Source organism: Thalassophryne amazonica, chromosome 12 (assembly GCF_902500255.1).
Source record: "Thalassophryne amazonica chromosome 12, fThaAma1.1, whole genome shotgun sequence".
NCBI classification, from domain to species: Eukaryota; Metazoa; Chordata; class Actinopteri; order Batrachoidiformes; family Batrachoididae; genus Thalassophryne; species Thalassophryne amazonica.
This window is the reverse complement of record NC_047114.1, coordinates 22,725,525-22,753,275: the sequence shown is the minus strand read 5'-3', so window position 1 is coordinate 22,753,275 and position 27,751 is coordinate 22,725,525. Positions and strand designations below refer to the sequence as shown.

General features: G+C 38.3%; 1 protein-coding gene and 1 long non-coding RNA gene across 2 annotated transcripts; one reads left to right on the top strand and one right to left on the bottom strand.

Moving 5' to 3' along the window:
- Positions 1 to 795: 795 nt before the first annotated feature.
- On the top strand, positions 796 to 26,845 carry LOC117521618 (gastrula zinc finger protein XlCGF57.1-like). The gene is made up of 3 exons (XM_034182955.1): positions 796 to 910; positions 16,390 to 16,524; positions 24,295 to 26,845. Exons 2-3 carry the CDS (start codon positions 16,512 to 16,514, stop codon positions 25,938 to 25,940), a joined length of 1,659 nt encoding a protein of 552 aa, XP_034038846.1. The 5' UTR covers positions 796 to 910; positions 16,390 to 16,511; the 3' UTR covers positions 25,941 to 26,845.
- Positions 15,964 to 27,713, bottom strand: LOC117521637. The gene is made up of 3 exons (XR_004564007.1): positions 27,274 to 27,713; positions 20,879 to 20,891; positions 15,964 to 15,976 (listed from the first exon to the last, which is right to left on the bottom strand). It is a non-coding gene; the product is annotated as an uncharacterized LOC117521637 (long non-coding RNA).
- Positions 27,714 to 27,751: the final 38 nt, after the last annotated feature.

Sequence of the window (27,751 nt, the reverse complement as noted above, 5' to 3'; positions counted from 1 at the left end):
TTCTCATTCAATTCAAGATCTGGCTTTGTGACGTCACAGCTCTACACTGGCATGCATGAGCATTTACATTTTGATTTTTGTTAAACATAAAATAACACAGGTTTACAAAGATAATTTATGAATTATGCCATTATCTGATAAGTCCAAAACATCTGCTTCTGGAAAATAATAAACATTGAAATAAATAGTTGATAAATAAACTTTTTTTAAATTATTATTTTTTTTATCATATCCCGTGTGGGTAAAACCATATGCCTATGGGTGAAACCATCAGAATCCGTCACACACACGTCATCTATGACGTCGACGCTGAAAGGTCGCTACGCCGCCCGCGCGGGCGGGGACGTTCCATAATCGAGCACACAGGCAGCTTTTTTTTTAAAAGCAGGTAGCTTATGTTTTCAGAAAAGACTGACGAGATGCAGGTTCAAGGTGAGACTTTGTGCCACTGAAACAGCTTTTTCTACCAACATTGTTGGCAGCATGTTGCGTTCAGTCCAGTATTTCAAAGGTTGTTCCGTACAAGAACGTTAGCAAAACTTGGCTAGCTGTTAGCCTCCGTTTACATTGACGCTAACAAGAATCCAGTAATATAATGCTCCACTCCTAACCAGTTGGAGGCGGTAATGCACCGTATTGGTTTGCAAACCGTCAATAAAATTCAATGAAGAAGAAGAAGAAGAAGAAGAAGAAGAAGAACGTCCAGTAGTTTCACAATTGTACAGTTGGTGGCGGTAATGCAACATTCTGGATGCCAACCGCCAATAAATTGCAAGAAGAAGAAGAAGAAGAAGAAGGAGGAGGAGGAGATCGTCCATGCGCAAACTGTTATGATTGTAGCCTCGTATCGCCGAGTTGCAAAGTTAACACATTTGCAGCGTTTGATGCTTTACGGTGACTGTACTATTGTGTAAGTACTTGTACTGCTGTTTTTCAGTAAAGCAAATCACTGTTGCTATTTTATGCTACTTACGACGTGAGTTAATGTCGTCATGTCGTGTTCGCTAGTACGTTAGCATTGTATGCTGATGCTGCTAGAGGACCTACAATAAACATAAACATGTAGTCAGACTGTTGTCACCGCATGTTTATGTGTAATGTTTGGTTGTTTGTGAGATTGGCATTATAATGGTTCTGTACTGGTGTAGCCTATTGTTTTTAGGCCTTTCCATATCGGAAAAGCGCCGCAGAAAGCGAGGAAGCCAGGAGACAGGCCCGCTCACGTCCTGTGTCCCAAATCAGGGTCAGTACCCTTCTGAAGCCACGGCTCAATAAATCTTGAGAAAAACGTTGTAGAAAAACAAAGTTTCTAATCTCAAGAACGTAGATTAAGAGCTACAACCTAATTGTTATTAGGGTTGGGAAGACGTATGAAAATCTTTCGTCAATTTGTACCATTAGTCATTGCCTAATTCTCATAATAAATAACCACGTTTAAAGTGTAGGTGACACGTAATGCCATGTTTTCATGAATATTTACGACGAAAATTAAACAGTTTGAAATTTATCCTTTCCTAGTTTGCAGTTTGTGAAGAGATAAATATTTGGATTTTGAACTGCACGCCACTAAAAAAACAGGAACTTCCCTGTGTGCCAACATTGGACAAGGAGGAGGAAGTGGCGTCAGCTCCGGAACCATTATTTAATTGTACCATTAATTTATGGATTTTTACAGGCTACTGATAGCCCCGTGGTTCAGGTCAGAGCTGCACCATGTTTTCATTGTCAGAACGGTTACTTTTCACCGCCAGAATGGCAGGTGGAACACTTATATTGACGAGCTGCTCCACTCCACACTGAAAACAAAACTGAGGATCTTCAGATTATTTTATTGTTTTCTGGATCATGGGATATGTAGCTTGTAGATGAGGCGCTGAAAGTCTTTTTCCTGCAGCGCAAAGCCGCTCGTTAACAACACAGACAGGATTGATCAGCTGCAATAATTGATTACGCTGGAACCTGGCACCAAAGTTTAGTGTGTCAAATGAAATGGAGTTTTCTTCAACCAGAACAGAAGGAATTCAATTATTTTTCAGATGTGGTTTTGTAAAGGTGGATAAGTTTAAAGATGATCTCACTGAAATGCGCAGGTAAGACTATATATTTACTTCTTGTGTGAATGGTTTTAATCTTTAATAACGTATTTAAGAAGGAAAACAATATTTATTTTAAAAATAGCTATTTTCAGTCCCTCGTGTCACTTTTCAGATTTGAAATTGCTTCTAAGCAGAAACAAATAAACAAAAAAATCCACATTTCCTCATCACTTTATTCTAATGTCACAGTTTGTCACACTTTTTTTTTGTTTTATCAGTTGATTACAGCCCAAGAGCTGGCAAAAAACAAACAAAAGCAGTTTATCACCTCCACCTGTGCCAAAATCGTCTGCATTATTTATTTTATTTATTTTTTTAAAAGTACCATTCTGTGTTCTGAACTCTGGCAGTATCGTCACTGTTGTCAGACTGAAGGTTTTCCTCTACAGTTTATTGTCATCTAAATAAGGCTGCAAACCATAAATGCTGTCCCCCACAGCTGCTTCAGAATCACCTTCAGACTGGATTAAAAAAACGCTCCACACTATAAAAAACATTATCCGAAAACAGCTCGACCTCTGCCATGTTTACAACTGATTTGGGCTTGAATCAGCAGGTGCCATTCCGGTGATGATGTAGCAACAATATGGCCACAGCTGTTCAGGATTTTTTTTTTCTTAAATATCATAACATTTCATCATTTTTAGTTATTATTTGTGCACATTTTTTGGTATCACCTACACTTTAAGCACTGAAATTCCAAACTGACTTTATTTAAGGTACAGAACCAAAGACTTGCAAATGCAATAAGAGAATATATTAACACAGTGGTCTCTATAGAGATACTGCTTTAGGTACAAATTCACATCACATATCAATGGTCTCCTGCTGGTTATACTACAACACTGTTTGTTAAAATATCCTATTGCATAATTTTGAGGGACATTTAGATTTGACTTGTTAGTCTCGAAAGCCACCTTTTAACACTACACAAACTCTTGCTTACAAAAGAGACTTTCTCTACGACTTTCCTAAGGTTACATTCAATTCAAAGTCAGTGGGAAGAGTTAAAAATGATAGAGCTCTGAAGAAAGACCATAATGATGGATATGAGTACTAGAGAGTGCAGTAGCAATGCTGCCTTCATAATGCAAATGTGTCTTCATGGACAGCGATTTGCAAAAAGCTTGCAAAATATGTTAAAAGACCATTCTGACCTGGATATCAAGCCAGTAAAATTAATTTACTTTAAATTATGTAAGGAAAATAATAAACTTACCTGACACCTCCACATTCCGAAATATTAGTGTTGAAAGTTTACACGGGTCCGATCTCTTCCAGCTGCAAATAAATCAGCTGCGCTGAGATGTTCAGATGCTGCTGCTGCTGCATTCAGTGCAGTGCAGCTGAACACTGTAAATCAATCCATTAGTATATATATGTACAGTGTACGAGGTCTCTTAGATAATAAACCGACCCTTTTTTTTTTAACTATATGGATTTGAATGACATGCGATTACACCAATCATGCTTGAACCCTCGTGCGCATGCGTGAGTTTTTTCACGCGTCGGTGACGTCATTTCCCTGTGGGCAGGCCTTGAGTGAGATGTGGTCCCGCCCTCTCGGCTGAATTCCTTTGTTTCACACGCTGCTCGAGACGGCGCGCGTTGCTTTATCAAAATTTTTTCTGGACCTGTGAGGAATATCCGAGTGGACACTATTCAAGAAATTAAGATGGTTTTCTGTGAAAAGTTTAACGGCTGATGAGAGATTATGGGGTGTTTCTGTCGGTGTAAGGACTTCCCACGGAGCGGGACGTCCTGCAGCGCTTCCAGGCGCTGTCGTCGGCCTGTTTCGAGCTGAAAACATCCTAATTTAAGGCTTAATTCACCCAGGACATCGTGAGAAGATTAAGAAGAGGCCGGCATGAGGAATTTATGCGGACATTCCACTGTTTAAGGACATTTTTTTAATGAAAGACGTACGCGCAAATTCGCCGAGTCGTTTCCGTGACGACTCGGCAAATCTGTGTGCGCCGCGACAGGAAAAACACCTCCGTGTTGAAAACCATTTGTAGAATTCAGGCGGCTTTTAATGGCTTTCAACAAGTGAGTAACTGAGAAATTGTTTAACAGCTTGGGCATGTTTCAACTTGCCCGTTAAGATTTCCAACGGAGGTGTTTTTCCTGCCGCGACCCCCCGCGTTCGGGTCCAGCCCGACATGCGACTCTGCCCGCACGTTCTTTCATTACAAAATGACCGTTAACAATGGAATGTCCGAATAAACTCCTCATGCCGACTTCTTCTGAAAGTTCTCTGTTCTCTGACGACTTACTGCGTCAACAGAGCCTGAAATGTGGAAGTTTTCAACTTGAAACGGCGAGACGCTGCCGCCTCGAAGCGCAGATTGCCGTCAGGCACCGTGGACAGTCCTTAAAGCGACACTACCAGACCAAAATCTCTCATCAGCCGTTAAAATTTTTACCGAAAACCAGCTGAATTTATTGAATGGTGTCCATTCAGTTGTGCCTTACAGTTTTGAAAAAAATTTTATCAAACAAAGCAACAGTCTCTGAGCCATTCCTAAACAATGAAAAAAATCAACGAGCGGGTGGACGACTCCTCACTCAAAGACTGCCCACAGGCGAATGACGTAACCGACAGGCGTGAAAAAACTCTCGCATGCCCACGAGGGTTCAAGCATGTCTGATGTAATCACACGTGATTCAAATCCATATGGTTTTTGAAAAAAATAATAAGGTCGGATACTTTTCTAATAGACCTCGTATGTGTGTGTGTATATGTATAGCTGTAAATGATTTCTGATTCTGGGAACAATGAGAGAATGGTTTCATCAGTCAAGTTCTGAAAGCATATGCTTCATCGGCTACAAAATATTTTATTTTCGTGTTGAAAGTTTACACAGATCCGATATGTACCAGCTTCCAAATTCTGCAGACATAAGGCACAATATCACATAATCCAGACTGGGCACACAGCAGGGATAGAAAGTCAGATTTGATTTTTGCAGGGACTGCGGCACTGAAAAAAAATTTTTTGCTCATGCACTTTGCTTGCTCGCATCATATTAAAGATATATTAGGCTACTCATAAATGATAATGTTTGTCCAGTGCACTAAAATCTACTTCAACACCTCACGGACAGCATATTCTGTTTATTATTTTCTTGTATTCATCAAATTTACGTTTACTATTTTGGAGAAAATAAAAAGACAGGAAAATACAGACTGGGATGCAGAGACCCTCCAGTACACTAGCGCTAGTACTGTTCATTAAGCCATATAAAGAAGTGTTTTTGAGCTCTACAGACTCTGTAAGCAGACTCTGTAGCAGTTGTGGTCCCAGTGAGTACTGCTTCTTGTAATTTTTCTAAATTAAAAGTTGTGAAAACATACCTCGGATCCCATCAGGGCTGTGAAAACTCTGCGGATCTGAGGAATTTCGCAGATTTCATCATGGCGGGTTAGGGTTATGGCCCAGTCACAAGGCACTTAACGAAGGGCAATGAAGCCCTAACAAAACAGGAAATCTGGACTTTCATTGGCATCGTTTAACCTTTGCTCAGCTTCGTTCCTGCAGCTGGCACTTTGTCAGGATTTTTAAACTGTTGAAAAATTTGAATGAAGGGCAATGAAAACCTCAATTCATCTGTTTCATTTTGCTGTCATTCTTGATGTCTTTTAATCTGTTTAGTTTTTGTAACGTTATTGTTTAGTTTGACTTTGTTCGACCAGCTGAACGTTTTCCACACACCAGCTATTATGTACATGTGGCAACTGGTAGATAATTCAAATGATTATATAAAGAGCTGTTCTGGAAGACGGAATTCGCGTTGTGACTCAGCTGCAGCTGGTGGAAATAACCGCAATCTGCACGTTCACACGGATTGATCAATTTACTGCTCTGATATATTCAGTCATCTTTACACTTATATTTATTCCCTATTTTGTTTATTATTCCCTAACAGGCTACGCTAATGTTAGCCCATCATTAAACCTTCAAAGCAGTTCAGTAAACGTCACGTTTTATTTTTACATTATTCTCACCTCGATAAAGCTGCAGAACTAAACTCCATTGGGCAAACTGGGACTTCGCATATATCCAAAAAGTGGGAGATTTCGGACTGAGTGGGTCTGCTCCATCACCCCGGCTGCCTGCCTCGGTCTGCCCAGTGATGATGCCTGAAGGCCGGCTTCTCCGTGCGGGTCGGCCCGCTGTCGCGGTTCGATCGATAGCCCACCAAGTCGTCGGTCCTCCCTTGGTCGGCATCACTCCGAAAAGTAGCTGGGGAAAAAAGCTTCTCCCAATAGGGTGATGGGAGAATCGTTCTACTGCTGTTTTTTAAAGCTTTTTTTGTGGTTCAGGCGACCCAAATTCAAGATGGCAATCGCTGAACTTTTTCAGATTGTGGAAACAGCCAGAGTGTGACGTGGCAATCTCCGCCCCCCCCCACCCTTTTTTTTTTTTTTTGATGCTTCCAAAGTGACGCGTCTGACGTCATGCGGATCCGACGGATCCCGACACGTTGACGGATTGGCCTGACGTATTCAGTGTGAAAGGCCCATAAGGCTACCTTAGCATTAACTTGTGGTGGTATATAGACAACAGTTATCAATACAGATGTGATTTCCTGAGGCAGATAAAAAGGTCTACAACTCAGGATTGTGTACGTATTCAATGCCTGTTGAGCAGTGAGTCTCCATTACCCTGGCATCGGTGCACCATCTGTTGTGTGTGTATATAGATGCACAGACCCCTCACTTCTGCTCTTAGTGGAGTGACTGTTGTGGTCTGCTCTGTAAACAATGTGGCCTGCTAGCTCGATAGCAGCGTCCGGCATGTTTGAATCCAGCCATGTCGCTGATATAATCATCACACAGTGCTCCAGGGACTCGATGTAATCTGCAGTCTCAGCTCGTCCATCTTGTTGTGTAGTGACCGTGCGTGGGTGAGGAAAAGGCTGGGGATTGCTGGTCTGTGTGGGTTAACTGAGTGTTGGGGGAGGAAGTCTTGTGCTTTATTCAAAATGACAATGATCTTTGGCATTTTAGATTTAACATACTTTGTGTTTTCCAACTTAGATTATCATCAATAAAGATCCCAAGAAATTTGGTTTCATTTACAAGTTCAATTTCAACATCATGCACTCAGAAATTTCAGCATAAATTTCTGGGCTTATTTCCAGATATGATACACTTTGTTTTACCAAAGTGAAGTGACAATTTGTTAGCGTCAAACCATTCCATAAATGTCTGTATTTCCCTCTGTATCATGTCCAGAACGAGAATTGAGGTAGCAGGGAGATTGGCCTATAGTTTGAAATGTGTTAATCGCCAGATTTGAAGAGCGGTACTTCTTTAGCTATTTTCATTTTGGAGTGAAATCTCCCAGCTGTCAATGACAAGTTACAGATAGAAGTTAAAGGTTTAATGACACAATCAATTATAGTTTTATCAAAGACGTATCAACATTATTGTAATCGGTTGACTTTTTCCCCTTTAGTTTATGTACTTGTCAATTATTTCATATTTATCAGTTTCTCTAATAAATATTGAATCTGAAAGGTTAGTCCTCATTGTCCTGTTATCCCAAGAACTCATATTAGAAGGTACAGTTGAACTTGCTAAATGTTTCCCCACATTGGTAAAATAATCATTAAAATGATGGCAAAAATTATGGAATCACCGGCCTCGGAGGATGTTCATTCAGTTGTTTAATTTTGTAGAAAAAAAGCAGATCACAGACATGACACAAAACTAAAGTCATTTCAAATGGCAACTTTCTGGCTTTAAGAAACACTATAAGAAATCAGGAAAAAAAAATTGTGGCAGTCAGTAACGGTTACTTTTTTTAGACCAAGCAGAGGGAAAAAAATATGGAATCACTCAATTCTGAGGAAAAAATTATGGAATCACCCTGTAAATTTTCATCCCCAAAACTAACACCTGCATCAAATCAGATCTGCTCGTTAGTCTGCATCTAAAAGTAGTGGATCACACCTTGGAGAGCTGTTGCACCAAGTGGACTGACATGAATCATGGCTCCAACATGAGAGATGTCAATTGAAACAAAGGAGAGTATTATCAAACTCTTAAGAGGGTGAATCATCACGCAATGTTGCAAAAGATGTTGGTTGTTCAGTCAGCTGTGTCTAAACTCTGGACCAAATACAAACGCCATGGGAAGGTTGTTAAAGGCAAACATACTGGCAGACCAAGGAAGACATCAAAGCGTCAAGACAGAAAACGTAAAGCAATATGTCTCAAAAATCGAAAATGCACAACAAAACAAATGAGGAATGAATGGGAGGAAACTGGAGTCAATGTCTGACCGAACTGTAAGAAACCACCTAAAGGAAATGGGGATTTACATACAGAAAAGCTAAACGAAAGCCATTATTAACACCTAAACAGAAAACAACAAGGTTACTATGGGCTAAGGGAAAGCAATCGTGGACTGTGGATGACTGGATGAAAGTCACATTCAGTGATGAATCTCGAATCTGCATTGGGCAAGGTGATGATGCTGGAACTTTTGTTTGGTGCCGTTCCAATGAGATTTATAAAGATGACTGCCTGAAGAGAACATGTAAATTTCCACAGTCATTGATGATATGGGGCTGCATGTCAGGTAAAGGCACTGGGGAGATGGCTGTCATTACATCATCAATAAATGCACAAGTTTACCTTGACATTTTGGACACTTTTCGTATCCCATCAATTGAAAGGATGTTTGGGGATGATGAAATCATTTTTCAAGATGATAATGCATCTTGCCATAGAGCAAAAACTGAAAACATTCCTTGCAAAAAGACACATAGGGTCAATGTCATGGCCTGCACATAGTCCGGATCTTAATCCAATTGAAAATCTTTGGTGGAAGTTTAAGAAAATGGTCCAAGACAAGGCTCCAACCTGCAAAGCCGATCTGGCAACAGCAATCAGAGAAAGTTGGAGCCAGATTGATGAAGAGTACTGTTTGTCACTCATTAAGTCCATGCCTCAGAGACTGCAAGCTGTTATAAAAGCCAGAGGTGGTGCAACAAAATACTAGTGATGTGTTGGAGTGTGTTCTTTTGTTTTTCATGATTCCATAATTTTTTCCTCAGAATTGAGTGATTCCATATATTTTTTTTTTTTTTTTTTCCCCTCTGCTTGGTCTAAAAAAGTAACCGTTACTGACTGCCACAATTTTTTTTCCCTGATTTCTCAAAGCCAGAAAGTTGCCATTTGAAATGACTTTAGTTTTGTGTCATGTCTGTGATCTGCTTTTTTTCTACTAAATTAAACAACTGAATGAACATCCTCCGAGGCCGATAATTTTTGCCAGGGGTTGTACTATAGCTTTCTTTTCCTTGACCACTGTATCAGTATTTGAGTAAAAATATGTTGGATAATCTTTGACAACTTTTTTTATTTTTGATAATTTCATTTAAGAGTGTGTTCACCAAGCTGGGCATCAATATGTAACAGCAACAGTGGGGTTGGGGGGGGGGGGGGGGGTTCTTCAAAACAAGTGGAACATGTATTTGTTTTTAAGTATGGACCACTAGGGTTTTGAGAATGTAGGTTTTTTTTTTTTTTTTTTTTCAACAATTTTTATTCTCTGAATAAAATCCTGGTCGCTCTTTTGCATGAAAGAGCGACAGATGATCAAAAGACACATTTCCAAATAAGTATGGAACTATTTAACTTCCTCCACAGTTTCATTGATGCCAGTTGTTGCACCATGCAGCAGTGTGGGAAACAATGTGTTAAGTTCAAATTTTTTTAAACGGGTCCATTATTTCACTTGCTGTAAAAACAAAACCAGAAGAAAGAAGAAAAAACTGTTTGAAACATGCCTTCTGTAGTGCCCAAGCCTCATGCAAGAGGTTTTGCTGTAAGGGGATAGTTTTATGTAGAGAATGTGTTGAAATATCTGTGATGGACGTACACTGTGGGACAATGTGCATGTGACGGACACACACTGTGGGACATATAGACCATCAAAAATTTAACAAGGATTTACATACGTTTTCTATACATAGAGCACTGAAATGCAAACGATATTAAAGCCGTTGTCCATTTGAATTAAGCGTGCCACAGTTAATTTCCTTTTTTGTTTACTTTTTGAAGACACTTGCATTTTCTAATGTGGTCTGTCGATACCATGAATCCTATTTAGCCAAGTTGCCAATACATCAAATTAAAGGGCAAGGTTTTATAGGAGTAATTTACTAAAAGTAAACAAAAGCCTGATTTTACATGGAATGGACCATGCTTTAAGGATTTCCATGCAGTTGAAAACGCAGTATTAAGCATCCAAACATACCTTGAAATGAAAACAAAATGACAAGATATTGAGTTATTTAGTGGAAACCAAAATCAAGATGGCTGCCATGGGGGCATCTTGATTATTGGAGCATGCCACAAATCTATATGAAACATCCTTACCACCATAACGTACTTTTAGTACCCTGAGAAAATGAAAACAAAAGGACCGGGCATTTTTAAGATTTATAAGGCAGAAAATAAAATCAATGTGGCTACCAAGCATGTAATAGCCATCTTGATTTATCAGAGTGAGATGTGAATTTAAAGGGAAATCATAGCAGGATGTGTATAAAAAGGAATCATCCTAAAACCAACCCCAGCACACCCTAGAATATTTGACACATGCATTTTTTTTTTTTTTACTTGTCAAAAGTCGAATTTGACAAACAGCTTTTGAAAGAATGTGAATTGAAGGAAAATCAGGAAACTCATGGTGACACACCTTCAGAAAGCTTTATAGAGTACAGTTCAAGATTTCCTGTCCAAATGAGGATTCTGAAGCCATCGATCAAAATAAACATGCTGTTTACAACTTGCACCCTGTGACACTGATTGCACTTAGCATGCACTCATTGAACTGCACTTGGTGCTTCTGCACTTACATTGCTGCTTCATTCTAAAGTGATATATTGCAAGTAATTAATCTGAGGGGCCCTAAAATCAATGAAGCATAAACATGCAATCAGTACTTGACCAATTTCATCTTTAAAAGACAGGTTACTTATAATGACTGATAATATTAGACTGAGCTCCCGACTGTACATGGGACGGATGGACACTGTGTGACCAAAATTATGATTTCTATCTCTGAAACCTTCAATATCCCAAAGTTAAATATGTGTGAATAATAAATCTTCACAAATTCTGATTTGAGTAAAAAAAGTCACCTTCATCTATGTAAAATGGTAATGAATGAAGAAAAATAATCTCCAGTATCATAACAAAATTAGTGAGCCTTAAGAGATCTGTCGTCATGCAAAAGTAAATGCAATTTGTGAAAAATGCACAAATATCTGTTGTAAACTTTGACTGCAAAATAATACATACAAATGATACCTTTTCCATACAAATAATGTACAGTACCAAAGGAAAAAATGTCCCACAAGATGTTTGTCCATCACATGTGACGGACGGACATTTTGTGGGACGGAAATGGTTCATTGGTTGTGGGGACTTGGCCACTTGAATTTTTTTCATGGATGTCATTATAGAGTATGCTTGTGGGTAGGTCTTCATCACACTTATGTCAGCATTTTTTTTTTTTTTTTTTTTTCCCCACAGTGAGGAGTAACATGTAGCGTTATAGACGGACACTGTGGGATGGAAAAAATATGCCCAAAATAAAAAGACTACAGTATCAAATTCCAAAAATGTAATGAAAAGTTATTTTTGTCAACTCTGTTGATCAACCAGTAGGTGTTTTGGGTGCTTCCACAAGTTTTAACATGTTTTTATCCACTAAATGCAAGGTGACCTGTGTGTACGGTAAATTTTGGTATTTTTGCATTATGCTTCATTGAAGAAAAACAGGACGGACCAGCTGCAATTTCCCTGAAAGTACCACATGCCATATATCAATGGAAACGAGAAACAATAAGGATGCTGTAAATATTATGTTTCCTAATGATTAATAGGTGTACATCTTATTTCTGTCCAGCTGAATTTACATAATATCAAAGATGTTACGTTATTTTGGAAAAACCATCATGTTTTTGGGTCAATTAAAGCTCACTATGGGACTATTAAACACAACAGCCACCTGAATTTGTCTTGACAGATTCCTAGGAGCAGTGGCAAGACAATAAGGCCAATAACTTCTTTGAAAAATGAGTTTTGTCTGTTTCTGAAACTTGAATTGAAGGTAATTGGTTTTGATGCCCAGCATTGTGAACACGCTCTTAAGAGCTTCCAAGTACCTTTGATGTTTGTTCTATTTCTTTTTTTTTTTTTCGCAACAACTCACTGTAATACTGCCATTTGCAAGATCGCATGATATTGGTTAACTTGTTTTTATGTCTTGTATTTACTCTCAGCCTCAATTGTTCTACCCTTTAAAACTTGCCTATACAAAAAATGTTTCTTCTTACATGCATTCAGCAGTCCCTTAGTGATGCAATGTTTGTTGGTAATTCATTTGTATCCCACATTTGGTATCAGTGGACAATATTTATCATGCAACTTGGACATAATGAAGATAAATTATTCATATGATCGGTTAATGTCTTCAGTATAGATGCCACGGCAATCTTGGTGCGATAAATCCATTCTGAGATTGGCCGTAGATTCCTCAGTTATTTTTCTTTTGAAATTTGGAGTGTCAATATGATCAACTTTATCAGCTAAAGAATTGTAACGACAAACCCGGCAAGTGATCACTGATGCCACTAATAAGTAATCCACCCGTTAAATTCCCAACAATAATATTTGTTAATATCTTGTCAATGAGCGTCTGTGTTCGTCGTAATCCTGGTTGTGTTATCGCTGGATATAATCCCATACAGAACACAGAATCTAAGAATTCAGATTTTTTCATATATATATGGGCAAACATAAAAAATCTTAATCGTATTAACTCAATGACTTTCTGTGATTAGTCACATGGTATATGTGAAACCCAAAAATGAATTCAAAACCCGCTTAAAAGCACAGTTTTATTTTAAAATGTAAATGAATGTTGCATATATTTGAAAATGTAAATTTCAACTGAAACACACTAATGAAATCAAATATAAAACCACTGGCAGGTCATTTGTTATCCTGTTTCATATCAAATTGAGAATCTGTAAAAATAAAAAAATAAAAAACAGTAACTGTTGAGGTGGTACCTGAGACTTGTATAGCTTCGGTGAAAAGCAAATTCTGCATTGCAATGATTACAGATAACTTTGCTTTTCTCCAGTGCGCCATCCTGCAGGGCTGGATCCAGAGTGAAAATCTGACAGATGCATTTTTGCCCAATGATAAAATAAAAATCATACGTGTCTTGTCATTCAATAATCCTCATTCTTTTATTCGTGTGCAACATACACTGTCACACTTCTTTTAATATATTTATTATACTTCATGGACCATAGTGAACACTTATTTGTATAAATATGATGTTCTAAAAAAACACTAACAAAAATTGACTGTAAACAAGATCAAATTTATTGCACAAATCTTTCAATTATACCTGAATCTACATATGATTTTTTTTTCAATTGATAAAATCAATAAAAATTTGACTGCATATGTTCTTAATATATTGAGATACAGACAGTTCACAGAAGACATTTTCCATCGATACCAGTCAAAATTAGAAACAGTCCAGCAGGTACCAATATTCATGTCCATGACTAAATATACTAAAACAAATATGTCACAATTGTACACATACCACAATTTGATATGTGTACAATTGTGATGTATTTGTTTTAGTATATTTAGATGTTGTTGTGATTTGGCACTTTATAAGCTGATTAAATTGAAAATTTTATTGAGTCTTAAAGTAAATAAATATGAAATTGATCACTGGATCCTTAAACTTTGGACATAATAAACTCTACATGGTGAATCCTTGATCTCTGGACATAAATAGGAATAAACAAAATCTGTAGTTTTTGTCAAAAGCATTTCCTTTCAGGCATTATTGGCATGAATGTCTTTCCATATATCTGAGCTGAGCTCTTACAGCTGCTGTGCTTCACTTCAGGATGTAATATGAAAAGAAAATACAGCACGTTTCATTTTGGGAGGAAAAAATGTTTTAGTCGATTGTAGTTTCTTGTCTGTATTACGTTTGGAAAGAGGTGTAATTTTATATAAAACGGCGATTCATTTTGAACTTATTAATTCTGACCGGACTGTCTCGGCCGCGCAGCGTTTCAAGCTGTGTGAACGGAACGGCGATAATGACCTCAATAATTAACGCAACGTTAGCGCGTTAACGTTGCCCAGCCCTAATATATATAATATGGCCATGAGGATTTAGGAAATCTATGTTGAAGTCTCCACAACCAAATAAAAGCTTGTTGTTTTTAATTGAGTTCTACATCTCAGTAACACAGTAACATTCCATAACACCATCCTAGGAAAATGACATATTCAGAACAATTTCACAATAATGATTGGATCTGACGTAAAGAGCCACACTACCACCCCGCTTATTTGCAAAAAAAATCATAACCCTCAAGATGGACAGAATCAACATACTCTTCTTTTAACCACGTCTCAGTAACTGCAATAACGGAAAAATATTTATTAGCAATTTTCAAACAGTCCTGGATTTTGGAAAAATTCCTAGAAAGGCTTCTACTATTAAAATGCATAATGGAGAATGCCCCGCTTGTGAAGGAATATTGCTTAAATTGTTCCTCAGTAAAATAATTGCAATGATGATTTCTACCTATAAGAGAGAAACTATCCGGATCAATATTGTTCTCAATGTTATGAAATCTATGCATCTTTGCTTGTGAACTACTGAGCCTTTTGGGGATGCTCCATTTATACCCAATCATGACACTCACAGTTAGTGTCCTCAGTTCAGCCTGGTTCACATGACAGGATTTTAAAATTATCTTTAGGTTTCCAAAACCTGAGAGACCACACACATGAAGATAAAAAATATCATAGCTCTAACAGGTTTGGTCGTACAGTTTGTGGTGTTCAGCCACACGGTAAGGACAGCAACACCACACAAGAACATACAATCTAGCAAAATCTCTCGAGATTAAACGTGACTTCAGAGTAAACAGAGATACTTTGTGGACTATTTAAAACAGAGGAAAAAAAAACAATGCAAAAAGAAAGACAGGGCATTCTTTAAAGGAGTGGATACAGCGCGACCACCGCACTTTCTGGTAAGTCAGAACAGCTGTTTTGATTTTATTGTTTTGAGATTTTAACATATTAAAGACAGAACCACAAAACAACAACAAAAACAGATCAGAACCATAAACACTGAGCAGTCTGAGTTAGAAATTAGGTCAGGGATATATATATATATATATATATATATATATATATATATATATATATATATATAAAATGGTAGGCAATTTACCTAAAACATACAGACCTCTTCAATTAGAAGAGCCAGCCTAAGGTTCTCCACCTCAACAAGCCTGTGCCCCTCTGCAAGGCATCACTTAAATCACTGGGCAAGTATTCCAGTAGAAGGCGCCATAAGTCCAGATGTTTATCCTCATTACCCCTTAACTTTGCACTTAAGCTTTCCATTGGTAATACTCAAAAAATTTTGTTATACCATTCAGTTACTCTTGGTGGCTTCTCCTTAATCCACTTAAACAAAATACATTTTCGTGCTAAGAATAAAAGTTTTCTTAAAATTTTTTATTTATTTTTGTCCATCAATTTATTGGGAGATGCCAGCCCTAATAGAAACTGGCCTGGATCCTTACAGATTGTCATCTTCAGTATAGCACCAATTTCCTTAGTTACACAAGACCAATATTTAACTATTTTTGGACAACTCCAACAGTCCAAATATGTCCCATTAGTTACTTTGCATTTAAAATACAAAGGCGACCTATATGGGTCTGTTTTGTTCATAAATGATCATTTTATTTCTCCCTCTTCCTTTCTCTCTGGTAGCCAGTTCTCCTCTGCTGGCAGAGGATTGAGTGCTGCCACTCATAGCTGTCTGTCTGCTACAAAATATGTAACAGGCAGGCACTAAAATCTATGATTTCAAAGTTTACAACTGTTTTTAACTGTTAAGTTTTATTCACTATGCCTGCACAAATATGTTAGCGGTCTAAAAGTTATTGGAACTAAATGTATCAAAGCTAATTGCTCCGCTGATGGTTTTCAAAGTTATCTGAAGAGCTAATCTGCTAACAAAAATGTTAGCTTCGATAATTAGTGGTTAGCGGAACTGTGCCCACCACTGACACCAAGTGAACTATAACTTTTGGACTTTGTGATTTGTTTGTAACATGTAGAGAAATGTGCACAAAAGGGAAAAAATGACCCTAATGTTTTGTTTTTCCCTTCCTCTTTATTTATTTTTTATAAGGATTCCAAATGGTGGTTCTCCTGAAAGGTGGTGGTCGTCGTCATTGAAGCCATGAAAACAGTTGAGTGTTTGAGCCAGAGAACATTCCAAGGCCGTTGCTGAACTGGAGATCAGACTGAAGAATGCAGAACAGAGGTACATCGTAATAACGTTGAGGATAATACTAACATTTCCATTCAGGCATTGCAGTGTGAAATTTTTGTGTGAAACATTGAAATCGGCAAGGGGGGACTATGTGTATGAAGTAGATGTGGTTAGTGGGCCATTCTCGGGGCTTTTAAGATGATTATTCTGTTATTTCCATCTGAAATCAGATGGTTTGCTGCACAAAATCGACCACAATAAAGACAAAAAAATATCCTTTTGACTGAATGCTTTGGCTCACCGTATATTATGAGCTTTGGAACAAACCCCATGAATGCTTTATAGTTTTTAGAAAGCTGTGAGATGGAATTTCTCTGTTTTCTCAGCTGTATGGAGACACTATGGACTAAGTCCACAGGTCTGTTGAGATATAGAAAGCAAATGTGGTGTCATGTTTCTTTATTATTATTCAGAGCCACCAATATCCTTCATACCCATGTTATTTTTAAATAGAAACACTGTTTCACAGTAAAGTGCCTCTAAAACATAACATACAGGAGCCTGATATTGTCCTTTTATAGATGGACATATTCACTACAAATGACATGGAAATTTTTAATCAGTCAACAAGCATGTTTTGTTTTTAGCTGTGTTGTGTGAGGCATTTCATACAGGCCCATAACAAACATATGAAACAAAAGTTGCAGAGGAGTATTACACAAGAAAGCCTAAAAATGATTTCCATTTTGGTACCTAGGCAAGATATATTTGTAATCTTGTACCATTGTAGGTGACATTGTTGGACATAGTGTATTTGCCTGTCAGAGGGCCCAGGGCCAATTATCAGCCCACTTCTTTTTGAAGAAAGTTGATCATACGCCCAGCTTAAATTAAATTACAAAGAACACATTTATTAAATTGGAAAAAGACAAAAAACGGACACAACCAGGTGAGTTGTTTGATATATTTTTCGTTTGTGATGAAATTAGACGTTTTATTGAAATTGGCATTCCAATGTGCATGCATGGGTGATAGTCTTCTGTCATATGATGGATTTCCGTCAAAATCGAAATTCAGATTTCATTATTTTCGTACTATAATAAATTATTCCCATACTGTTTTTTCAGTGCCACTATACGGAGTGGCATCATCTGGCGATGCGATAGCATGAGACTTGGTGGGAATCTGACCGAGCACAGACCCATTTTTGCAGGGAAATTTCACATAAACAACTTCAACTCTTTATTTTTTGCTGTTTACATCCAGACGACATAAACCATGAAAAAATGCATTACATGAAGAGTTATGATCAGAGGACAATCTCTGCATTTTTTTTTTTTCATCTTGGCGGGGACCACAGCCTGTGTAGCCTAGGAGTAGCAGCCAGAAAAATGTCCCAATGTGCGGGGTGCTGTGATCGACGGTCCGTCTTGGGAGGGGTACGCCGGTGCTGAGCATCATGGAGGCTGTGGCCGGTGCCCAAAAGACTCGATTGATGCTGTCTGCCATGGGATCGATCAGATCGGAGGCTAACAATGCTGCAGTCCCTATGACAGGGAACAGGGAGGCTTTTATAAAGAAAATGGCAGAACGGAGATGCATTATTTCCATTCTTCTATGTTTTAAAGGACATGTCGCAGATTGATTGCAAAGCTTACATAAGTGTGATGTCGTGTTATGATGAATCGTTTTTAAGTGATAACTGTTACTTTTGATGCAGTCACAGTACAAAATGGCAGCCGCTTGCCACTGTGACTTGGTGCGCATGCACTTTCATCATGAATGGAGCCTGTTAAAACAGTCTGCTAGAAGCTCAGCTTTGTGCAGGCTTATAAGTGTTGTCATCACAATAACTGTGAAAAATCTAAGAAATACATCTGTGATCAGACAGCCTGAAAAACAGAGAGGTCCACAACATGGTGCATGCTCTGATTCTGATGGGCAGAACTCTGATGGACAAAGGAAAAAGAGGCCAGCCCCTTATGCCTGGTTCACACGGCAAGATAATTAGGCTGATATCGGACCCGATCTTCCCCTTCTGACAATCATAAGGATGCCCCGACAATTGTGATGATGCTAAAGATAATCTTATCAGATATTCCTGTGGTGTGTTACGAGCAGCTCTGATCTGCTCGGAAGGACGTCTGAGGCACTCTAATTGTAAATCGGGGATATTCAACATGTTGGATTGTCTTGGCCCGATATCGCAGCGTGTGTGGTGTCCTCTGACCACTAACGAGCATGCAGCCTGCTGAATGTGATGTGTAGCCAATCAGAAAGCGAGGTGACGGATGCAGGGAGTGGAAAATAAAACCAAAACAGCTGTTCTGACTTACCAGAAAGTCTGGTGGTCACACTGTCACCACTCCTTTAAAGAACACTTTTTTTTTTTCCCTCTGTTGTAAATGGTCCACAAAGTATCTCCATTTGTTTACTCTGAAGTCACGTTTAATCTCAAGAGATTTTGCAAGGTCTTCTGTCTAATCTGGGAATGTTTGTGTGTGATGTCTGTTCGTGTGTGGTGTTGTCCTCACAGTGTGGCTGAACTGTCGTACACACTGTACGACCAAACCTGTTAGATCTATGACCACGTGTGGTCTCTGTTTTTGGAAACCTACAGATAATTTTAAAATCCTGCCATGTGAACCAGGCTTTACCCATCAAATCAAACATTTCACAATTGGTTAAAAGCTCAGATAAATGATAAATAATGATAAATCTACTCTGGAAACTGTAAATACATAATCTCATAAGTTAAATGTACATCCCCTGGCAAAAATTATGGAATCACCGGCCTCGGAGGATGTTCATTCAGTTGTTTAATTTTGTAGAAAAAAAGCAGATCACAGACATGACACAAAACTAAAGTCATTTCAAATGGCAACTTTCTGGCTTTAAGAAACACGATAAGAAATCAGGAAAAAAAATTGTGGCAGTCAGTAACGGTTACTTTTTTAGACCAAGCAGAGGGGAAAAAAAAATATGGAATCACTCAATTCTGAGGAAAAAATTATGGAATCATGAAAAACAAAAGAACGCTCCAACACATCACTAGTATTTTGTTGCACCACCTCTGGCTTTTATAACAGCTTGCAGTCTCTGAGGCATGGACTTAATGAGTGACAAACAGTACTCTTCATCAATCTGGCTCCAACTTTCTCTGATTGCTGTTGCCAGATCAGCTTTGCGGGTTGGAGCCTTGTCATGGACCATTTTCTTCAACTTCCACCAAAGATTTTCAATTGGATTAAGATCCGGACTATTTGCAGGCCATGACATTGACCCTATGTTTTTTTGCAAGGAAAGTTCTCACAGTTTTTGTTCTATGGCAAGATGCATTATCATCTTGAAAAATGATTTCATCATCCCCAAACATCCTTTCAATTGATGGGATAAGAAAAGTGTCCAAAATATCAACGTAAACTTGTGCATTTATTGATGATTAGGGATGGGTATTGATAACATTTTATCTATCAATGCCATTATCGATTCTGCTTATCGATCCGATTCCTTATCGATTCCCTTATCGATACCTCGTGAATTTTGTACTAAAAGTAGGCTTTACAGGTTTTCTGTTTTCTGTGTATTTCCTTGAGTCTTAAAGTAAATAAATATGAAATTAGTCACTGTATCCTTGATCTCTGGACATAAATAAAAATAAACAAAACTGTGTTTCGCGTTGAAATTATTAATTCAGACTGGATTCTATCATTGTATCTTGACTTGTCAGAGCCGCGCAACGTTTGGAGCTGTGTGAACACAACGGAGGAAGATTCTCGTTTCTTTCTCGCAACGAGACAGGAGTCCCAGTTAGTAACTTTAATCCGCACAAAAGTGAATCACAACTCATATTCAGGGATGAAAGTAGTGAAAAACAAAAAAAGCTGAAACCCAAAATTACCCCCCAACACCACCTGCACAAAAATGTTTCAATTCTAGAAGCTCTGAAATGCAATCTGGGACTATTCCAGACGATAAACTGGAGTGAGTGCAGCATCCATTTAGGTGAGAAAAAAAAAATACACAACTTTCCTTATTCAGATTCATTCCAGTAGTGTTCTGCTCTTACTAGGATGCAGCAGTTTTCTAGTTTGGCAGATAGTTCTGGAGAAAATCACTGAAGAAATGAAGAAACCAAAAATATGGTTTGACCGAAACAAACTATCATCAAACTTAAATAAGACAGGGATGAAATGGAGGTGTGAGAGTCACTTGGTGTTCACAGGAAACATTTATTTCTGTATGTATTTATTTATGTTCATTGTTAGTTGCTATTATATATTTTCTGTTGTTTCTATTCAGGTTCTTTGTCTCTTTCTCTAAAACTGTATATAATAATCATTAGATTATTAATATATAAGCAAAAATAAATTTAAGGAATACTACAATTTGAAAACAAATGCACCCAAACATGACGGCTGCAGTTGCTAAATGCTAACTTTTAACATTGAAAATGCCATAGACATGCTAACGCGTTAGCATCGCTCCCGTTTTTAAGTTATAAAATACATCTATCAACTGTTTCAGAAACCATAACAGGTCAGTTTAACATAGAAAAGGTAAATAATACTGACAGACATATGCTCTTTAGGGTTTTAGCGGGGGAAAATTAAGCGAAAGAAAGAAATAAACGAAGCAATCGACCGAAGCATTGCTTCAGTCTGCGAACCACTGCTTCGATTGGTTCAAGGTTCAAAGCAAAGCCATGCTGCAGAAAAGTTAATTAAGGACCCGCTGCAGGGTCTGTAATCAATGTAGAAAAATGATCATTTTCCTGACAAGCACCGCCAAAACAACGGCCACTCTGAAGGACCGATAACAGAATCGTTAAGCATAAAGCTTATTGATGTCGGTGGATCGAATAATTTCTTAACGATACCCGAAAGGAACCTGTTCTCGATACCCATCTCTATTGATGATGTAATGACAGCCATCTCCCCAGTGCCTTTACCTGACATGCAGCCCCATGTCATCAATGACTGTGGAAATTTACATGCTCTCTTCAGGCAGTCATCTTTATAAATCTCATTGGAACGGCACCAAACAAAAGTTCCAGCATCATCACCTTGCCCAATGCAGATTCGAGATTCATCACTAAATATGACTTTCATCCAGTCATCCACAGTCCACGATTGCTTTTCCTTAGCCCATTGTAACCTTGTTTTTTTCTGTTTAGGTGTTAATGATGGCTTTCGCTTAGCTTTTCTGTATGTAAATCCCATTTCCTTTAGGCGGTTTCTTAGTTCGGTCACAGACGTTGACTCCAGTTTCCTCCCATTCGTTCCTCATTTGTTTTGTTGTGCATTTTCGATTTTTGAGACATATTGCTTTACGTTTTCTGTCTTGAGGCTTTGATGTCTTCCTTGGTCTACCAGTATGTTTGCCTTTAACAACCTTCCCATGTTGTTTGTATTTGGTCCAGAGTTTAGACACAGCTGACTGTGAACAACCAACATCTTTTGCAACATTGCGTGATGACTTACCCTCTTTTAAGAGTTTGATAATCCTCTCCTTTGTTTCAATTGACATCTCTCGTGTTGGAGCCATGATTCATGTCAGTCCACTTGGTGCAACAGCTCTCCAAGGTGTGATCATTCCTTTTTGATGCAGACTATCGAGCAGATCTGATTTGATGCGTGTTAGTTTTGGGGATGAAAATTTACAGGGTGATTCCATAATTTATTCCTCAGAATTGAGTGAGCCCATATTTTTTTCCCTCTGCTTGGTCTAAAAAAGTAACCGTTACTGACTGCCACAATATTTTTTTTCTTGATTTCTTATAAGCCAGAAAGTTGCCATTTGAAATGACTTTAGTTTTGTGTCATGTCTGTGATCTGCTTTTTTTTCTACAAAATTAAACAACTGAATGAACATCCTCTGAGGCCGGTGATTCCATAATTATTGCCAGGGGTTGTAGTATCCATTTAGCCAATTTATTTTTTAATTTGAATTCACAAAGAAACAGAATCATCTGCAGTAATGCTGACTGAAGATGGTAATGATTCAATCAGAGAAAGTATGCATCATTGGCAGGAAAAGGAAGGAAAATATGTGCAAATCATAGTTAACATCTATTTGATCACATATTTTGATGTAGAGAATAGTCATTGATTATTGTTCATTGTTGGATTAGATAGAACTTTTTTGATCCCTTGGGAAGACTCCATCAGGGAATTTGAAGTTCCAACAGCATTGTATATCAGCATAGAGGGAAAGAAGCACTTGAGTATCAAAAGTGAAAGTAAAAAACGTATTTGCAAATATAAATATATAATAATAAATATACAGGAAGAAGGTAAGAGGAGCCACCACTGCGCCCTGGGGTGCTCTGGTGCTGCTGATCAGTGTTTGATGTGGTGTCCCTCAGCCTGACTATGTTGATTGTTGTTTATTGATCATTGATTATTATTATTACATATAAAATTATTTAAATATATTAATTTGGATGTCTTATTATAGTATATATTGGGTTATGGTGGTACCATTAAAAATGTATTTCTGGGGGGCATTGGGGCGCATGCCCCTGGACCTCCCTGGAGGACTTTATGCCTTTGGTGCTTTTGCCCAACAGCAAAAAAGTTTCATCCAAAAAATTTATATAGAAAAATTTTTAATTATATTTTATTTTTGGCAGTGGAGCAGTGACGAAACATTTCTTTAATTTTAGCACACACTCATCATGTAATATTGTATGTTAATATTTGTCTTTCATAAAAGAATACTGATTTGAATGGGCAGAAAAAATATAATACCCTGCAAAATAGTAATTACATCTCAGTATTCACTAAGATGCACTGTTTTTCAAGTAATTTTTGAAAAAAGTCCCCTTCGCCAGCGTGACCCTCCCTGGGAGGGAGCATTGTTTTCCATATTGACACAAGTCATCTTGTTTCTTCAGTTGGTGTGTGTCTTGATCAGGGATATCGGTAGCACGTGTAATGAGTTACTCTAATCTGACTGCTTTTTTCAGGAATGAGTTAATCTGACATGTTAATATTTCTAAATCAGTAACTGGATTAAAGTTACTTCTCGAAGTCACTGTGTGTTAGATATATTTCTGTATGAAATGTTATTCTGCTACACAAGATGACTTAAATTCATCAGAAAATGGGACAGCCTGTCTTGTGATGACGGTGTGAAGAACAACTTTAGGTGGCAGTGGTTAGAGGAAAAAGTCAAGAATGGCAATTTTTTTGAAAATTAACTTCAAGAGGATAATTTATGTTGCCTGTAAACCACAAACTCTTGCTTATAGATTATGTTGGTAAGATAGACGTTATGCCTCTTGTGTCACTTAAAACTGCCTAGTCACACCTCACAGTAACCCTCTTTTTATCTTCCAAAAACAAAGCCACTGTTTAATCACTGCTATTAAGTATCATGGTTTTCTTTTATAGTGGTGTGACAGTGTGTCCAACATAAGTAATCTTACTAAATAATGAAATAAGTTGGATTTATTTATTATTGCAATAATATATGTTTTATTGATCAGTTGTTGATAGTCTAGTTATGGTTGTGGTGTTCAAGTATTTGAGCATTTACATGTTAAACCAGCAGTCAGATTTGACTGCAGTTAGCTGTAATTGTTCATGTCACTTTGGTCAGTTGCATACTCACAAGCTGAGTTAAATTCAATTGGACTCAACATCAGAACTATGAAAATGTTAATCTGGATCCAGTTAAAGACTGAAGTATAAATTAAGCACTAGAATACAATTCCATCAGTACAACTGAGTATGAGATCCCACTCACTAAAAACCTGTTATTTATGTTGTAATGAATATTGTTCATAATTTCATGATTTTAATTGCTTATTTACAGACATGCAGCAGCTGTTGTTGAGTGAAGAAGAAATGCTCCCTGAACAGCAGGACTTACAGCCAATTGTTGAAAAGAAGCTTGTTAAAGAGGAACAAGAGGAACTCTTGACAAGTCAGGAGATAGAGCGGCTTCACAAGGTGGAGGAGACTGACATTCCAACGTTACCATTCACTGTTATCCTTGTGAAAACGGAAGAAGAGAAACCACAGGTTCACCAAAGCCAAAGTGGGGGTAACACAAATGTTGAAACTGTAACAACTGCACCCAGAACACTGACAGCAAAAGCTGAAGAAGAGGACTATGTAGGACCACAACCACTCAGTAACGTGAGTCCAAATAATTGTTTACAATCAGACACCCAGAGCAGCCTCCCAGACAGTTCTGAAACTGAGTCTAACCATAACAGTGAAGGGACTTGCATCAGAGTGCTTTGTCTAGGTTCAAACTGTTTGAAAATCAGTGATACCTTTGTTGGCAATAGCAGAGATAATTTCTCTGAATGTGGAACAGCATTGCGTCACATGAATTTTTCAAAGCAACACATCACAACTCATGGAATTAAGAAACATGTTAGTTTTCATGAGTGGGATAAAAGGTGGCAACAAAAGGGCTATTTGGCCACCAAAAATGGCCACAGAGGTGGCAAGTTGCTGGGCTGTGTTGAATGTGGTAAAAGATTCAGGACAAAAAGTGATCTGAGCGCACACACACAAATTCATACAGGAGAGAAACCATTTGGTTGTTCTGAGTGTGGAAAAAAGTTTAGAGAAAAGAAGAAACTGACCATACACCTGAGAATTCATACAGGGGAGAAACCATTTAGCTGTTCTCAGTGTGGTAAAGGATTTAAAGATAAACACTTTCTAATTCGTCACATGAGAATTCACACAGGAGACAAACCATTTGTTTATGAGTGTAGTAAAAGATTTCTAGAGAAAGTCCATTTGAACAACCATATGAGAATTCATACAGGAGAAAAACCATTTGGGTGTTCCGAATGTGGTAAAAGATTTCGAGAAAACGTCAGTCTGAAGAGACACCGGAGCATTCATACAGGAGAGAAACCATTTGGCTGTTCTCAGTGTGGTAAACGATTTAGAATAAATGCTAGGTTAGAGACACACATGAGAATTCATACAGGAGAGAAACCATTTGGCTGCTGTGAGTGTGGGAAAACATTCAGGGAGAAACGCATTCTGAATTTACATTTGAGAATTCATACAGAGGAGAAACAGTTTGGTTGCTGGGAATGTGGTAATAGCTTTCAAGATAAATACACTCTGAACAAACACATGAGAATTCACACAGGAGACAAGCCATTTGTCTGTTCTGATTGTGATAAAAGATTTCGAGAAAAAGCCCACTTGACCAGCCACATGAGAAGTCATACAGGAGAGAAGCCATTTGGCTGTTCTGAGTGCGGTAAAAGATTTGGTGAAAAGGTAAGTCTGAACAGACACCTGAGCATTCATACAGGCGACAAACCTTTTTCCTGTTCTGAATGTAGTAAAAGATTTCGTCAAAAATGTTATCTAGACAGGCATATGAGAATTCATACGGGTGAGAAACCATTTGTCTGTTGTGTGTGTGGTAAAGAATTTGGAGAAAAAGGCAATTTGAACAGACATATGAAAATACACACATAGGTGGGTTGGACTTCCTATTGGGCACTAGCCTTGAGTGTCCTCGGTCCCACTGTGAAGAGGGTTTGCTTGGAGAGATCTCGATGACGTTTCAATGATAACAAACCCCAGCTAAAACCTCCACAAAGCAAATATGAAAGTCTAACAATGATAAATTGTACTGGCCGAATGTCACCCAGGATTAAGAAGGTCCCCAAATCACAAAGCAGAAAAAGATCTTTTCCTGCTTTGCTTACTTAAGGCATGAGAAGTAGGGCAGGAGGAAAAAGGCAGCATTTGAAGAGCAGATAACAGAAGCTTATTTCCCAACAGAGAAGAAAGAAGCCACCACAACTGCAAAACTACAATTGTGAGTTTGAAAGAAGTCAGTGGAAGAGGGAAGAAGAGTGGGCACTGCTATGGGCAACAGAATATCCCAAAAGGGAAATACACCAATCAAAGAGTCTGTTTATCCTTCTCATTAAAGAAAAATCATGTTTTTTTTTTTTTTTCCATTGTGCCAGTAAGCAGCCAGAGATGAAAATTTTAAATTTTTGATGGGAAGATCTGTCATGGTACGTGGATTGCATGGTCACAGCCAGAGGTGGTGGCTGGCTGTGTTATGAAAAACTTACTTTGTCTGATGCACTACATGTCAAAAGCACAGTTAGACATATGTACATATTGTATGTTTACGGTATATTGTGTGCATGAATGAACGTGCTGTACCTTTAAACATATACAGTTGTGCAAATTTTACTTTGTTCATTCAAAATGGAGCCAACTGATAGTTGATTACAGTGCATCTGTATCATAAGTATTCGCAGCGCTTCACTTTATCCACATTTTTTATGTTTGCAACCTTATTCCAAAATGGAATAGATTCATTTTCCCCTCAAAATTCTATTCACAACACCCCACAATGACAATGTGAAAAAAGTTTTTAAAATTTTTGTAAGTTTATTAAAAATAAACCAAGAAATCACATGTACCTAAGTATTCACAACCTTTGATGCACCTTTGGCAACAATTACAGCCTCAAGTCTCCTTAAATATGACGCCACAAGCTTGGAGCATCTGTCTTTGGGCAGTTTTGCCCGTTCCACTTTGCAGCACCTCCCAAGCTCCATTAGGTTGGATGAGTGTTGGTGCACAGCCATTTTCAGATCTCTCCAGAGATGTTCAATCAGATTCAGGTCTGGGCTCTGGCTGGGCCACTCATGGACATTGCTGCATTCATCTTTCCCTCAATCCTGACTAGTCTTCCAGTTCCTGTCACTGAAAAACATCCCCACAGCATGATGCTGCCACCACCATGCTTCACTGTAGGGATGGTGCCTGGTTTCCCCAATAGCACCTGGCATTCACGCCAAAGAGTTTAATCTTTGTCTCATCAGAGCAGAGAATTTTGTTTCTCATGGTCTGAGAGTCCTTTAGGTACCTTTTGGTGAACTCCAGACGGGCTGCCATGTGCCTTTTACTAAGGAGTGGCCTCTCTCTGACCACTCTACCATACAGGCCTGATTGGTGGAGAGATGGTTGTCCTTCTGGAAGGTTTTCCTCTCTCCACAGAGGAATGCTGGATCTCTGACAAAATGACCATCAGGTTCTTGGTCACCTCCCTGATAAAGGCCCTTCTCCCTTGATCGCTCCGTTTAAACGGATGGCCAGCTCTCAGAAGAGTCCTGGTGGATTTAAACTTCATTTATGGATGATGGAGGCCACTGTGCTCATTGGAACCTTCAAAGCAGCAGAAATGTTTCTGTACCCTTCCCCGGACTTGTGCCTTGAGACAACCCTGTGTCAGATCTACAGACAATTCCTTTGACTTCATG